The sequence below is a fragment of the Sciurus carolinensis genome, chromosome 3 (genome assembly GCF_902686445.1).
Source record: "Sciurus carolinensis chromosome 3, mSciCar1.2, whole genome shotgun sequence".
Classification (NCBI taxonomy): Eukaryota; Metazoa; Chordata; class Mammalia; order Rodentia; family Sciuridae; genus Sciurus; species Sciurus carolinensis.
Window position 1 is genome coordinate 173,772,735 of NC_062215.1, and position 14,919 is coordinate 173,787,653.

The 14,919-nt window shown below is 42.1% G+C and overlaps 1 protein-coding gene across 1 annotated transcript in view; it reads right to left on the minus strand.

Moving 5' to 3' along the window:
• Positions 1–14,919, minus strand: part of Dner (delta/notch like EGF repeat containing) — a 301,332-nt gene that overhangs the window by 86,970 nt on the left and 199,443 nt on the right. The window contains exon 7 of the mRNA XM_047547772.1: positions 4,154–4,267. Within this exon, the coding sequence (XP_047403728.1) occupies positions 4,154–4,267 (114 nt within the window). The remainder of the gene's footprint in view (positions 1–4,153; positions 4,268–14,919) is intronic.

Consider the following 14,919-nt stretch of genomic DNA (forward strand, 5'->3'; position numbering starts at 1 on the left):
AACCTGAAAAGTTCTGCATTTATTTCACTCATGATTGTGGTTGCAAAGAAAATCTTGACAAATAAGCATCATGAGATTCAGTTTAAAAACTATATTCAGAGATAGCAGAGGACAGTGGTTAGGAGCACTAGGGCCAAGTTACCTGGCTCCCAATTTCTGGCTCTGTGAACTCAGGTAAGTTATTTGCTCTCTTGGGCCTCAGTTTCCCTGTCTGTTAAATGGATACATTAATAATGGTCCCCACATAGGAGTATCATGAGGATCAAATTAGTAGGCAGAGTGAGTGATCTAAGCGTTGAACTTTATTTACCCAATTTTAACTAACTGCTGCCAACATAGAACATGATCTGTAGCTAGGGTACTGGAGCAGGTGAGGGCAAGATGAATAAGGCTCATTTCCTTCCCTCGGGATGACTCAGGGAAATGGGGACACAGAATCAACACCAGTGTGCAGAGAGGCGTGGGGAGGAAGCAGAGGTCAAGGGCTGCTCAGCGCTCCAGACAGTCTGCCAATTCGAGACCATTTTCAAACTTGCTCTCAGAGTGTGGCTGATGGCCGAAGGCTCCTGGAGACCCGGGGTCTTTTCCAAGGGCAAAGTGTCCTATCAGCTGGGAGAGGCTACCTTACAAATGCCAGTCACCAGTTCTGGGCTCCTGCGGGGAGCTTCAAACCCTTGGCTCAAGTCTCCTTCAAAGGACCACTGAACCTTCCCTGGAGGGGGACCCCCAGTGAAGGACTCCACAGAAACTGTTGGAGACCTCACATCCGCTCCGTGGGCAGGCATGGCGCTTCCTCCGAGCTTTCTCTAGGCAGCCTGGAGGGGCTGACAGGCCACTGGATGCAGGAGAGGCCCCAGAGGGCCCCATCACGCCCAGGGTTCAAACCACACTCGGAGGCCCTGGTGTCTGTGCTCAGGACTTCAGATTCACCCAGCACCTGCCGCACCGGCACCCCCATGCGAATAGCCAAGAGCCCTCAAACCCAACACAAGTGGCAGGAGCCCTGCTCCATTTTCCTGCTTCTCCCTGAACAGCGCAACCAACCAAAAGGGGGCAGAAGCCCTCCACACCCTGTCCTTTCAGACCATCTATTTTACCTCCCAAGTTCTCTCGAATCCAGCAGCTTTTCTCCTGGTCAAATCCCTGCTTCTCTTCTTCCAAGGAGCTATGTGCTACATCCTGGACTGCTGCTCTGTCCCCAATCTGTTTCTCCTTATTTCCTCTTGTCTCTCATCAATATATGGCCAACACTGTTACTGAATGACTGTTTCAAATGAATCAATGTTTAAATGTATCAATGGTTTAATACATTAATACTATTAATGTATTAAATTAATTAATACTATTAATGCATTAATACTATTAATGGTTTATAGTAATAACTGTAATGAAGACAACCATGATAAAAACAGCTAACATGCATGAGCGCATAGCCAGATGCTCTCCTGAGCCCTTTATCTGCATCGCCCCTTTGTACCATTACACTGACTTGTGAAGCAAGCATTATCATCTCCCCATTTCACAGACTGAAGCACAGAGGCACTGAGAGGTGAATCACTGGCTCTGTACCCAAGCTGGGAAGCAAGTGGTGGAACTAGACTTCAGCCTAAGCCTCAGCCTCCCTCCCTCCAGAGCAGAGAAGAGCTGCGCTCTGCCCCAGCTAGTCTGCCCCGCCCCTTGGGCCTGCTACCACCTCGTCCTCATCCTCCTAGCTCAGCCATCTCCTCCCTCTCCTCTCTCAGGACCTTCTGATGCCCCAGGCTCAGCAGGACCCTCCTGCACATCTTCGAGGCACCACTGCATGACACTACCTACTTCTGCCAACCATTAAGTCCTAGGACCTAGCACAGCGCCTGGCATAAAGCAAGGACTTGGAAAATCTCTACCAACTACGACATGAAAATAAGCAAAAGCAAACTACCAGCTTCTACTTCCGGGGTCGCCATTTATTATCAGTATGAGTTTGTGCAATGTCCCCCATTGGAGCCTCTGGGACCCATTGTAGTTTTCTAGTTAAAAATCAAATCAATCTCAATAAAAAGCACTTTGGAGTTGTCCAGACTCTTTCACAAAAATCCCACTGGATCCCACCATGACCCTGAAGACTGCTCTTGACCAAACAGGAAGGTCTGCCACCAGAGGTAGGTGGCAACTGACTCATCAAGGGTGTGACAAAGCTCTGAAAAACTGCAGCCTGCTCTGAGGCATGTGGCAATGGCTGCTGGCTCAGCCCTGGGTAGCCTTCCAGGCTCGCCCGCCAATTGCCCGCCGATTGCCCATTTGCAAAAGAAAGCTGGGGTGGGGTTGCTTGGGACCCATGGCCATGTGACCTTGGCTGCCCACACAGAGGGGGACGGCTGGGTGCACCACAGCCATCCTGCCCTGCCCCCACCTCAGCCCCAGCCTCTGCACAGAAGCCGGGAGAAGAGAATCTGCCCTTCTTTAGTCACCATTTATTTCTCCAAAATACTAAGCAGCATGAGAAGGACGGGGGTTGTGGCTCATTGGCAGACGCTTGCCTAGCATGTGTGAGGCACTGGGTTCCATCCTCAGCACCACAGAAAAATAAATAAAATAAAAACAAATAAAGGTATCGTGTCCATCTATAACTAAAAATAGTAATAAAAAAATAAAGAGTGCAGGAGTTGCTGATCGCAGGAGCAGCTCCTGGGGACCCGAGCACTTGCAAGGCAGTGGCCTCTCACCAACAGCAATCCCGCCTTGTTAGGGTTTCGATTAGTGCCCCCCAAAAGCTCAAGTGTGAGACAGGGCACGAAAGCTTAGGGGTGGAATGAGCCGGTTAGGAGGGTTTGGCCTAATCCGTGCAGTAATCTCCTGATAGGGATTATCTGGGTGGTAACCATAGGCAGGTAGGGTCAGCTGGAGGAGTGGGTCACTGGGACTTGCCCTTGGGGGTTATATTTTGTCCATGAGGGGAACTCTCTGCCATGTCCCCAGCTGCTTTCCGCAGTCACACCCCGGGCCCTGAGGAATGGAGCTGGCTGTCTGTGGACTGAGACCTCTGAAACCGTGAGCCCCAAAGTAGACCTTTCTCTCCTTTAAAATTGTTCTCGTCAGGTCTTTCGGTCACAGCAGCAAGAAAGCTGACTGAATCACACCATCCACACCACGGCCCACCTCCACGCTCAGCCAGGGGCGGTGTAGGGTAGTGCTGAGGGCAGAGCCGCGGCCTCCCGCAGGCCGGCTGTGGCCTAATCTGTGCAGAGGATGTGACTCCGCTTCATTCTGGAGTCACTTCATTCAGTTGTCAATATTGGTTTGGTGGATCAGGAGCTCACATGCTGGTTTTAAGGGAAGAACAACTCTAATGCCACGTTATTCTTACCACACTGAAGGTTTGAAGTAACCCCTTCCACCGCCTCCCTCCAAGCCGAAGTGTGCAAGCATTCCCTGCACACCAGCCCAGTTCCTACCTGTGATTATCCGTCCATTTTTTTTCAGGAGAAAGAAACAGTAAAACTTTTTTAAAAATAAAAGTGACCCCTAAAGATGTGGCTTTCTTGAATTTTCTAAGACATTGTAAAGTTGACATAAGAACCAAAGCAGGTGGACTTCATGTTGAATTCTTCATGTGAACAGGTATCAGAAAACAAATAATTACTGGGCATGGGGGCACACACTTGTAATTCCAGGGATTCTGGAGGCTGAGGCAGGAGAACAGCAAGTCTGAGGCCTGTCTTGGCAACTCAGTGAGGCCCTAAGCAACTTAGTGAGCCCCTGACTCAGAATAAAAAAATAAAAAGGGCTGGAGATGTGGTTCGGTGGTTGAACACCTCTGGATTCAATCCCCAGTACCAAAAAAAATGAAATGAAATAACCCCACAAAATAGGAATCTTAACAAGTGAAATCAGAGACTCTATCTTACTCAATTTTATTACAGAAATTCATTTCAGTACATAAACTGAAATCACTAAAATTCCTAGATGATGCATAATGTTCAAACATAATCTTCAAGCTATTCTAGCATAGAGTTTTTTAAAAGGAGTATATGTATTTTTACTACACAATTGAAACAAAATAGAACATTCGTTTGTGCAGAGATTTCAGAAATTTAGAGTAGAAAGCTGAAAACTAATTTATGATTTTAAGTGGAAAACGAAAAGCATCGCTGGCATAACGCATGGTTTTTACCTTCCGGACACTGGCAGGTGAATCCATTGAGGCTGGAAACGCAGGTTGCTCCATTTCTGCACGGATCTAAGATGCAGTAATCGATCTGGGATTGGCAGAGGTCCCCAGTATAACCTGCACAGAACAAGATGCACATTTTATGAGACGTGCTCTTCCAGAACCTCCAGGAGCCACCCCATGAATTGATGAACTTAACGGGTACCCACCCCAGGACACAGAAGCCCCAGGCTAGTCTCTCAGTCACTCTTAAATGTCATTTAGTTTCATAACCAGAAATAACCATAGCACTTTAGGATCCATTAAAAAAAATCAGTTGCTTTGTAAAACTGTTTCCTGCAAAAGGAGACTTTTCTCTGGTGGTAGGCCTGTCTTATCTTGTCACAGCCTTCCGGAAGCTCAGACTGAAGGCCACCATCGCTGTTGACAGCTTCCTTCTGACACAAGAATTTGCAGTGCTCTGCTTGAACTAAGTTAGATGATGGTCACTGCCCGTAGTTCATAGCAATACCTCCGTAAATGGCATTAGGAAAGTGTCTGGGTATTAAAACTTTGAATTTATAATATTTTAGAGCTAGGAGAACCCATCTGTGTTAATTCTGTGTCCTATCCCCTCATTTTAAAGATAAACAGATTGAGGCACTTATAATGCTAAGCACATTAATATATTATTCTTAATACTTATTTGAGTCGTAAATCCAACTCTAAATTCTCTGTGAAGCCAGCTTCCCATGGCGATTTTGTTGGATAGTAACATAATCACATGCATGTGAACAGGAAATAAGGATGTAAATCTATTGCTACACCTGGGGCCAAAAAGCTTTAAATAAATTCCATATATTTTATTAATTGTGAAAACAAAGCCCTCCAGAGAGACAAGTTAAAAAATTTAAAAAAAAAATAGCATACTAATGTGCTTCTCATCTTAAAGTGGTCAATGGTTTGAAAGGAAAATTGAAAACTACAGGACATGAAATCAGAGGAGGAAGGAAACGTGTCCTTAATTATGTTATTTGAGTGGCAGGAACATTAATACTGTGGAGATGAGTTCTACCATAGACTTTTATGCATGGATATTTTCTAAATAACTATAATAATACTGAAACATTTATATATTCCTAGGATGGTTGTAACAACATAAAAACTCATCTTTCTAAATTAACAGTTTTGAAAGACTGTCATTAGCACTTGCATAAGAGATTTGCAAAGATAGATAAATGATATTAGAGGAAATGTCATTTGCCTGAGCTTCAACTACCTGCCAACCTAGTATAAATTACAGATTGTGAATTCATCTGCAATCCTGCTCCTCCTCATATGTTAGAAAACAGTCCAGAAGATTCTACCTAATTCATAGGTACAAGAAGATGGGTAAGATGGGTCTGTGAGTTAAAAATTCTCTCTTTTAAAAATGCAGTGCAGAAGATTATAATATGATAATGCTATACTAAGAATGTATTTTCAAATGAAATCTCCAAATTCAAAGTGTAGGAGAGTGAACTATTTTTAAGAGGAGTGCTAGAAATAATTTTGGCTAAAAATAATGGCTAATACTTATCATACAGCCCTTATTTTTCACCCATATATTGACTCCTCCTCCTGGCAACCCCCTGAGGTCACTCCCAATTTACAATAAGGAAACTGAGTAACTCATACAAAGTCACCCAGGAGTCGAAGTTTTGCATCCAGGCCCTTAAACATAACATTATACCTGAGGCACTAAGCATCACTAACATCAACAAACACGGATTTATTTTTATTAATTTTTTTCAGTACTGGGAATGGAACCCAGGGCACCCTACCATTGAGTTACACCTCCAGAACTTTTTATTTTTATTTTGAGACAGGGTCTCACTAAGTCACCCAGGCCAGTCTCACACTTGTGATTCTCTTGTGATTCTGCTGCCTCCGCCTGCAGAGTAGCAGAGATTACAGGTGTGCACCTTCATGCCTAGCCAGACATGGATTTAGTATGAAGGAAAAAGAGAAAAGAATTAAAAGAAACAAATCCACATAGATACAGGAATAGACAAAAAGTAAAATCATAAATGCTCCATTCACGACTTAGACATTCTTCCATAACTTACAACCTGTGTGTCACATGCTTGGACTGGACAGGGCAAGAATGACTTTTTTGAAATCCCTGCCTTTGACAGTTCTATAACATGGCTAGAAAAGTGTGTGTACGAAAAATATAACTGATTACAAGTGGTAGGTCCTTAGATTATAAGTGGTAGGTCCTTAGATTATAAGTTGTAGGTACACAGATTACAAGTGGTAGGTTCTCAGAGGCAGTGGGGTTAAAATGACTTGGATGACGTCATGCGTCCCGACATGCAAGCACCTTAGAACTGTGACCACAGAATCAGATAGAAGCATGATTGACAGCCAGGAGTCAATTAGCTACCATCTGAAAGGACTGTCTGTCCCTACCAGACAGAAAGAGTAGAAGAATAACGTAGGCTTCTGTGAACTCCGAGGTTCCTTAAAAAAACTCGTAGCAACCACTTTCTTTGAATTTGTATTCGGAAATTTCAAACATAAACATAGGCTGGAATATAAACCCCACAAACTGTCATCTAACTTCAATAATCATTAACTTTTATGTTTAATTTTATCTGGTCTCCTCATATGTCCATATTTTCCCTACGAGGGCATCTTAAATTTAAATTCATCTGTAAATATTTTAATCTATAAAAGGAGATTAAAAGATTATTTTTAATGTCCTTATTAATTGTCATTTGGTCCCATTTACAAATTAAGCACTTTCAACTATATTTATTGATATCAAAATTTTCCTTTCTTAAGAACCACTTTTGTCTGATAATATACAAATGTTCCCATGCACATAATTAGTTCTTATAGATCCAACAGATTCAACCTGTAAGTAAGATAAATCTTAAGTGCTGTTCAATGCTCCAGTACTGTAGGAAAGATTTATAAGATTTCAACCCAAGAGGCTAATTCACATGTGCTGGGGGTTTGAGGTTGTCAGGATGGTTTGGGGGTCATACCAGCATTTAGTGAGTAAAGATGTTGAAGTCTTGCACACTTAAAAGGCCAAAAGTGCCCCTCCAATGAGAAACTCCAGTCTGATATGAACACTGTAGTGACTACCTTTTCTTTTCCCCAGGGTTTTTAAGTCTTTATATTCAAGTTTTGTTTGTTTGCTGTCTAGTTTTTTTTTGTTTGTTTGTTTTTATTATTGTAAACAAATGGGATACATGTTGTTTCTCTGCCTGTACATGGCGTAAAGGCATACCATTTGTGTAATCATAAATTTACATAGGGTAATGTTGTTTGATTCATTCTGCCATTTTTTTCCCTCCCCCCCACCCCTCCCACCTCTCCCCTCCCTCTATACAGTCCTTCCTTCCTCCATTCCTGCCCCCCTCCCTAAACCCAACTCCGACCCCAACACTAACCCCTCCCACCCCCCATTATGTGTCATCATCCACTTATTAGCGATATCATTCTTCCTTTGGTTTTTTGAGATTGGCTTATCTCACTTAGCATGATAGTCTCCAGTTTCATCCATTTGCCTGCAAATGCCATAATTTTATCATTCTTTATGGCTGAATAATATTCCATTGTATATATATACCACAGTTTCTTTATCCATTCATCAATTGAAGGACATCTAGGTTGGTTCCACAATCTGGCTATTGTGAACTGAGCAGCTATGAACATTGATGTGGCTGTATCTCTGTAATATGCTGATTTTAAGTCCTTTGGGTATAGGCCAAGGAGTGGGATAGCTGGGTCAAATGGTGGTTCCATTTCAAGTTTTCTAAGGAGTCTCCACACTGCTTTCCAGAGTGGTTGCACTAATTTGCAGCCCCACCAGCAATGTATGAGTGTACCTTTCTCCCCACATCCTTGCCAACACCTGTTGTTGCTTGTATTCTTGATAATCGCCATTCTAATTGGGGTGAGATGGAATCTTAGGGTGGTTTTGATTTGCATTTCTCTTATTACTAGAGATGTTGAACATTTTTCCATATGTTTGTTGATTGCTTGTAGATCTTCTTCTGTGAAGTGTCTATTCATTTCTTTAGCCCATTTGTCGATTGGATTATTTGCATTCTTGGTGTAGAGTTTTTTGAGTTCTTTATAGATTCTGGAGATTAGTGCTCTATCTGAAGTATGAGTGGCAAAGATTTTCTCCCACTCTGTAGGCTCTTTCTTCGCATTGCTGATAGTTTCCTTTGCTGAGAGAAAGCTTTTTAGTTTGAATCTATCCCAGTTATTAATTCTTGCTTTTATTTCTTGTGCTATGGGAGTCCTGTTGAGGAAGTCTGGTCCTAAGCCGACATGCTGAAGCTCTGGACCTACTTTTTCTTCTAAAAGATGCAAGGTCTCTGGTCTGATTCCGAGATCCTTAATCCATTTTGAGTTTAGTTTCGTGCATGGTGAGAGATATAGGTTTAGTTTCATTCTGTTGCATATGGATTTCCAATTCTCCCAGCACCATTTGTTGAAGAGGCTATCTTTTCTCCATTGCATACTTTTGGCTCCTTTGTCTAGTATGAGAAAATTGCATTTATTTGGGTTTGTATCCGTGTCCTCTATTCTGTACCATTGATCCACCTTTCTATTTTGGTACCAATACCATGCCGTTTTTGTTACTATTGCTTTGTAGTAGAGTTGAAGATCTGGTATTGCGATACCCCCTGCTTCACTCTTTCTGCCAAGGATTGCTTTAGTTATTCTGGGTTTTTTATTCCTCCAGATGAATTTCATAATTGCTTGTTCTATTTCTGTAAGGTACATCATTGAGATTTTAATTGGAATTGCATTGAATCTGTATAGCACTTTTGGTAGTATGGCCATTTTGACAATATTAATTCTTCCTATCCAAGAATATGGGAGATCTTTCCATCTTCTAAGGTTTTCTTGAATTTCTTTCTTTAGTGTTCTGTAGTTCTCACTGTAGAGGTCTTTCACCTCTTTTGTGAGATTGATTCCCAAGTATTTTATTTTTTTTGAAGCTATTGTGAATGGGGTAGTTTTCCTAATTTCTCTTTCTGAAGATTCATCACTTATGTATAAAAATGCCTTAGATTTATGTGCATTGATCTTATATCCCACTACTTTACTGAATTCACTTATGAGATCTAAAAGTTTTCTGGTGGAATTTCCTGGTTCCTCTAAGTATACAATCATATCATCAGCAAATAGGGATAGTTTGAGTTCTTCTTTTCCTATTCGTATCCCTTTAATTTCTTTGGTCTGTCTAATAGCTCTGGCTAGAGTTTCAAGGACGATATTGAATAGAAGTGGTGAAAGAGGGCATCCCTGCCTTGTTCCAGTTTTTAGAGGGAATGCTTTCAGTTTTTCACCATTTAGAATAATATTAGCCATGGGCTTAGCGTAGATGGCCTTTACAATGTTAAGGAATGTTCCCACTATCCCTATTTTTTCTAGTGTTTTGAGTATGAAGGGGTGCTGTATTTTATCAAATGCTTTTTCTGCATCTATCGAAATAATCATGTGATTCTTGACTTTAAGTCTATTGATATGGTGAATTACATTTATTGATTTCCTGATGTTGAACCAACCTTGCATCCCTGGGATGAAACCCACTTGATCATGGTGCACTATCTTTTTAATATGTTTTTGTATGCGATTTGCTAAAATTTTGTTGAGAATTTTTGCGTCGATGTTCATTAAGGATATCGGTCTGAAATTTTCTTTCCTCGATGTGTCTCTGTCTGGTTTAGGTATCAGGGTAATATTGGCTTCATAGAATGAGTTTGGGAGGGTTCCCCCCTCTTCTATTTTATGGAATACTTTGAGAAGTATTGGAATGAGCTCTTCTTTAAAGGTTTTGTAGAACTCGGCTGAGAAATCATCAGGTTCTGGACTTTTCTTTGTTGGTAGGCTTTTGATGACTTCTTCTATTTCATTACTTGAAATTGGTCTATTTAAATTGTGTATGTCCTCCTCATTCAGTTTAGGCAATTCATATGTCTCTAGAAACCTGTTGATGTCTTCGAAATTTTCTATTTTGTTGGAGTTTAGGTTTTCAAAATAGCTTCTAATTATGTTTTGTATTTCAGTCGTGTCTGTTGTGATATTTCCTTGTTCATTCCGAATTTTAGTGATTTGAGTTTTCTCTTGTCTTCTCTTTGTTAGTGTGGCTAAAGGTTTATCAATTTTGTTTATTTTTTTCGAAGAACCAACTATTTATTTTGTCAATTTTTTGTATTGTTTCTTTTGTTTCAATTTCATTGATTTCAGCTCTGAGTTTAACTATTTCCTGTCTTCTACTACTTTTGGTGTTGGTCTGTTCTTCTTTTTCTAGGGCTTTGAGCTGTAGTGTTAGGTCGTTTATTTGTTCAGTTTTACTTCTTTTATTGAATGTGTTTCATGAAATAAATCTTCCTCTAAGTACTGCTTTCATAGTGTCCCAGAGATTTTGATATGATGTTTCTTTGTTCTCATTTACCTCTAAGAATTTTTTAATTTCCTTCCTAATATCTTCTGTTATCCATTCATCATATAAGAGCATATTGTTTAATCTCCAGGTGTTGGAGTAGTTTCTGTTTTTTACTCTTTCATTTATTTCTAACTTCAATCCATTATGATCTGATAGAATACAAGGTAGTGTCTCTATCTTCTTGTATTTGCTGACATTAGCTTTGTGGCATAATATATGGTCTATTTTAGAGAAGGATCCATGTGCTGCTGAGAAGAAAGTGTATTCGCTCTTGGTTGGATGGTATATTCTATAAATGTCTGTTAAGTCTAAATTATTGATTGTGTTATTGAGATCTATGGTTTTTTTGTTCAATTTTTGTTTGGAAGATATGTCCAGTGGTGAGAGAGGCGTGTTAAAATCACCTAGTATTATTGTGTTATGATCTATTTGGTTTCTAAAATTGAGAAGGATTTGTTTAACATACATGGATGAGCCACTGTTTGGGGCATAGATGTTTATGATTGTTATATCTTGCTGATTTATGCTTCCCTTAAGCAGTATGAAATGTCCTTCTTTATCCCTTCTGACTAACTTTGGCTTGAAGTCTACATTATCTGAAATGAGGATGGATACTCCAGCTTTTTTGCTGAGTCCATGTGCATGGTATGGTTTTTCCCCATCCTTTCACCTTTAGTCTATGGGTATCTCTTTCTATGAGGTGAGTCTCTTGCAGGCAACATATTGTTGGATCTTTCTTTTTAATCCAATCTGCCAGTCTATGTCTTTTGATTGATGAATTCAGGCCATTAACATTCAGGGTTATTATTGAGATATGATTTGTATTCCTGGTCATTTGGTTCATATTTAAAATTTTTGACACATCTTGGTTCCTCCTTTATTTGACAGTTCTTTAGGATAATTCCTCCTGAACAATATGAGAATACAAGGGAAGAAAATACCCCAAACATATCTAGATGTTACATCAATAAAATCCAACGACAGCATGGCAGAAGAAATGACAGAAAGGGAGTTCAGAATGTACATAATTAAAATGATCAGGGAAGCAAACGATGAGATGAAAGAGCAAATGCAGGCATTGAATGATCGCACCAATCGACAGTTAACAGAGCAAATTCAGGAAGCAAAAGATCATTTCAATAAAGAGTTAGAGATATTGAAAAAAAACCAAACAGAAATCCTTGAAATGAAGGAAACAATAAACCAAATTAAGAACTCCATAGAAAGCATAACCAATAGGATAGAACACCTGGAAGACAGAACTTCAGATATTGAAGACAAAATATTTAACCTCGAAAACAAAGTTGAACAAACAGAGAAGATGGTGAGAAATCATGAACAGAATCTGCAAGAACTATGGGATATCATGAAAAGGCCAAATTTGAGAATTATTGGGATTGAGGAAGGCTTAGAGAAACAAACCAAAGGAATGAACAATCTATTCAATGAAATAATATCAGAAAATTTCCCAAATCTGAAGAATGAAATGGAAAATCAAGTCCAAGAGGCTTATAGGACTCCAAATACACAAAATTACAACAGATCCACACCAAGGCACATTATAATGAAAATACCTAACATACAAAATAAAGACAGAATTTTAAAGGCTGTGAGAGAAAAGAACCAAATTACACTCAGGGGGAAACCAATACGGATATCAGCAGATTTTTCAATCCAGACCCTAAAAGCTAGAAGGGCCTGGAACAACATTTTTCAAGCTCTGAAAGAAAATGGATGCCAACCTTACCTTATACCCAGCAAAACTTAGTTTTTTATTTTGCTTTTTGTTTCCTATAGGGTTTTTTTGTTGTGTTTTGATTTTTGGTTTTTTTGAGTCGGGGTCTCACTAAGTTGCTGAGGCTGGTCTCCAACCTCCAATCCTCCTACCTCAGACTCCTGATTACAGGCCTGTGCCATGGTGCCCAGCTTGTGTTACAGATTTAAAGAGAATGAGAACCACAGAACTATGGTGGGAAACTGGAATCCCTAGACCTACCTGTACGCGACGACCACACTGGCCTGTCTACAGGCTCCGTTACTGCAAATGAAAAGCCATGTGGGGAAATGTGGTATGATGGGGAGGAGGCAGGGAGGCAGGCTGGGGATGGGTTGTAGGGTCACAGAGCATCTATAGCTGCAGGTGAATCTCAGAGCAGCCATTCAGGCCCTGTTGCTGGTTCAAACCAGGCTGGTCAACAGAAGCCGGGCCTTGTTGGCCTGGGCTGAGCCACTCCTGGAGGTTCCAAGTGTGTTGTTGGCTGCATCTTCCCACCACTGAGGAGGCCGTCTCCAGGAGGGGCGAGGCAGAGGACCAGGACCTTGAGTATCCCAGGTCTGGAACAGGGGACTCTCAAATACTAGCGAGTCTTCCTGTGCCCTTGGAGAGCTTCCAGATCATATGCCCACAACACTATGAACTGGATACCTAAGACTTGTCTGGAGCACCCTTTTGCATCTTTTTCTTTTCTTTTCTTTTTTAATTCAGTCTCATAACTTAGGAGCCAACACAAATGAGGGAGGGGTAGGAATTTAAGTTAATGACTATTAAAGCTTTGCCTCAGTTCTTCCTTCTCTCTGGTTGAAAGTTGGTCTCTTCTCTGGGGAATAAAGTAACCATGCCTTCCATAAGTATCTCCTTATGCCAATCAAGTCACAGGCATTCAGAGGACCTTGGAGATGCTCAGGCAAGTGCCAACACCGCAGGCGGGAAAGGCACGCATTCGCGGCGTGTCCGTGGGTCGTGGGACTATGTGCGTCGACGCATACACAAATGGGCACATCAGCCTCCGGGGGCCGAGCCATGGATCCCCAGGTGGAAGGCTGTCGAGGCGTGGAGAAAAGCCATGTAGAGTCCCAGACGTGTGCAGAGAAGATGTGAATGTCGTGCACGCTTTCCTAAAAGCTGCACAACAGTGACAAACTTCCTCCACTGTGGTTTTTAAGTGGAAAAATCTGTGCCTCATGACAGAGGCGAGAATCAGGAGCTGCCCAAGTTCCTTCCAGTAAGTGATGTGGCTCCTCCTGAGAGCCAGACTAGGAGCGCGAACGGACCACCTTCCAAATTACTGTGACAACCTCATCCCGCCTTCTATACGGTCTAGCTCCCGACCTCACCGCCTCTCGCCGGGGCTCCAGCAGGATCTCCCAGCTCTTCTTTCCACACCTGCTTTCTTACACCCCACTTTCCACAAGGGGTAGCCAGAGATTCTTGAGATATTTGAATCCTATTACTCCTATGCCTAAACTCATCCAGTGGTCTCCAAAGGGTTCGGAATAAAGCCCAAACACTTTGCCTGGTGGCAAAAGCCCCAACATGCACTGGCCTCTGGCTCCCTCATCTTCATCCACTCCCCCCCACCCCGCCGTGGCCACTGTGCTGCAGCCACCTTGGAAGGACGAGGAGAGGTACAGTGGCATTTCATCTGCAGGATCCAGAAATACAGGCCACAGAGATCAGAAGCGAATTATATCAGGGAGTAGAGGTCCTAACAGAAGGCACTAAACTCACCCCTAAAGTCAGGGAGGGAGATGGGAACATGACTCAAGGAGGGAGGAAGTCAGCTTCAACTTCAGCCAGGGTCACAAATAAAATCAGAACATGCAGGCAGGGATGCTTCCTGAACCTAGAGGCCGCGGGGGTGACATCAGGCTCACTTGGAGAGTCACCGGCTTGGGAGGTTTTAGGAAAGCGTGCATGACATTCACATCTTTTCTGCCCACGTCTGTGACTCTACATGGGCTACTCTGCATGTTCTTTTCTCACAAACAGGAGAACCGCCCGAGATGCCCGGGTCTTAAGAGACAGTAAATAATGCCTCTCCCAGAAACAGCCTTGGGCCTCTGAGCCCCAGCTCCAGTTCATTTGGGTCAAGAACTGCAAACAGCTTAGAATAACAGAGCTGTACTTTCAATGCTCTGACTCTTTTAATCCCAGAAAAAGGGAGAACCAAATATGGCAGTAGCCTGGGTCCACCCACGGTACAGCCACTGTGCGTCTGGATTAGGTGATCTGTGCACGCTGGGATGCCAAGAGTAGGAACCGGCTGAGAAAATACAGCGTGTGAGAGAATCTGTCAGACACGATTCCAATTTAAAACGTGAACTCGAGGACTGATTTCTGATTGGTGACTTTGAGTTGAACCTCGCTCGAGTTAGTTCACACTGAGAGGTTGGGCAGAGCTTGATAATCACTAATTTTTTTTTTTTTTTAATTCAATTCCCACAAGGGAACAAAGGACAATTCCTGTGCACAAAGGCCACTTTAGAACATCAGAGACCTCAGTCCCCACTGTCACTTTGCACAGCTGCTCCCTCTGACTCTGCAGCC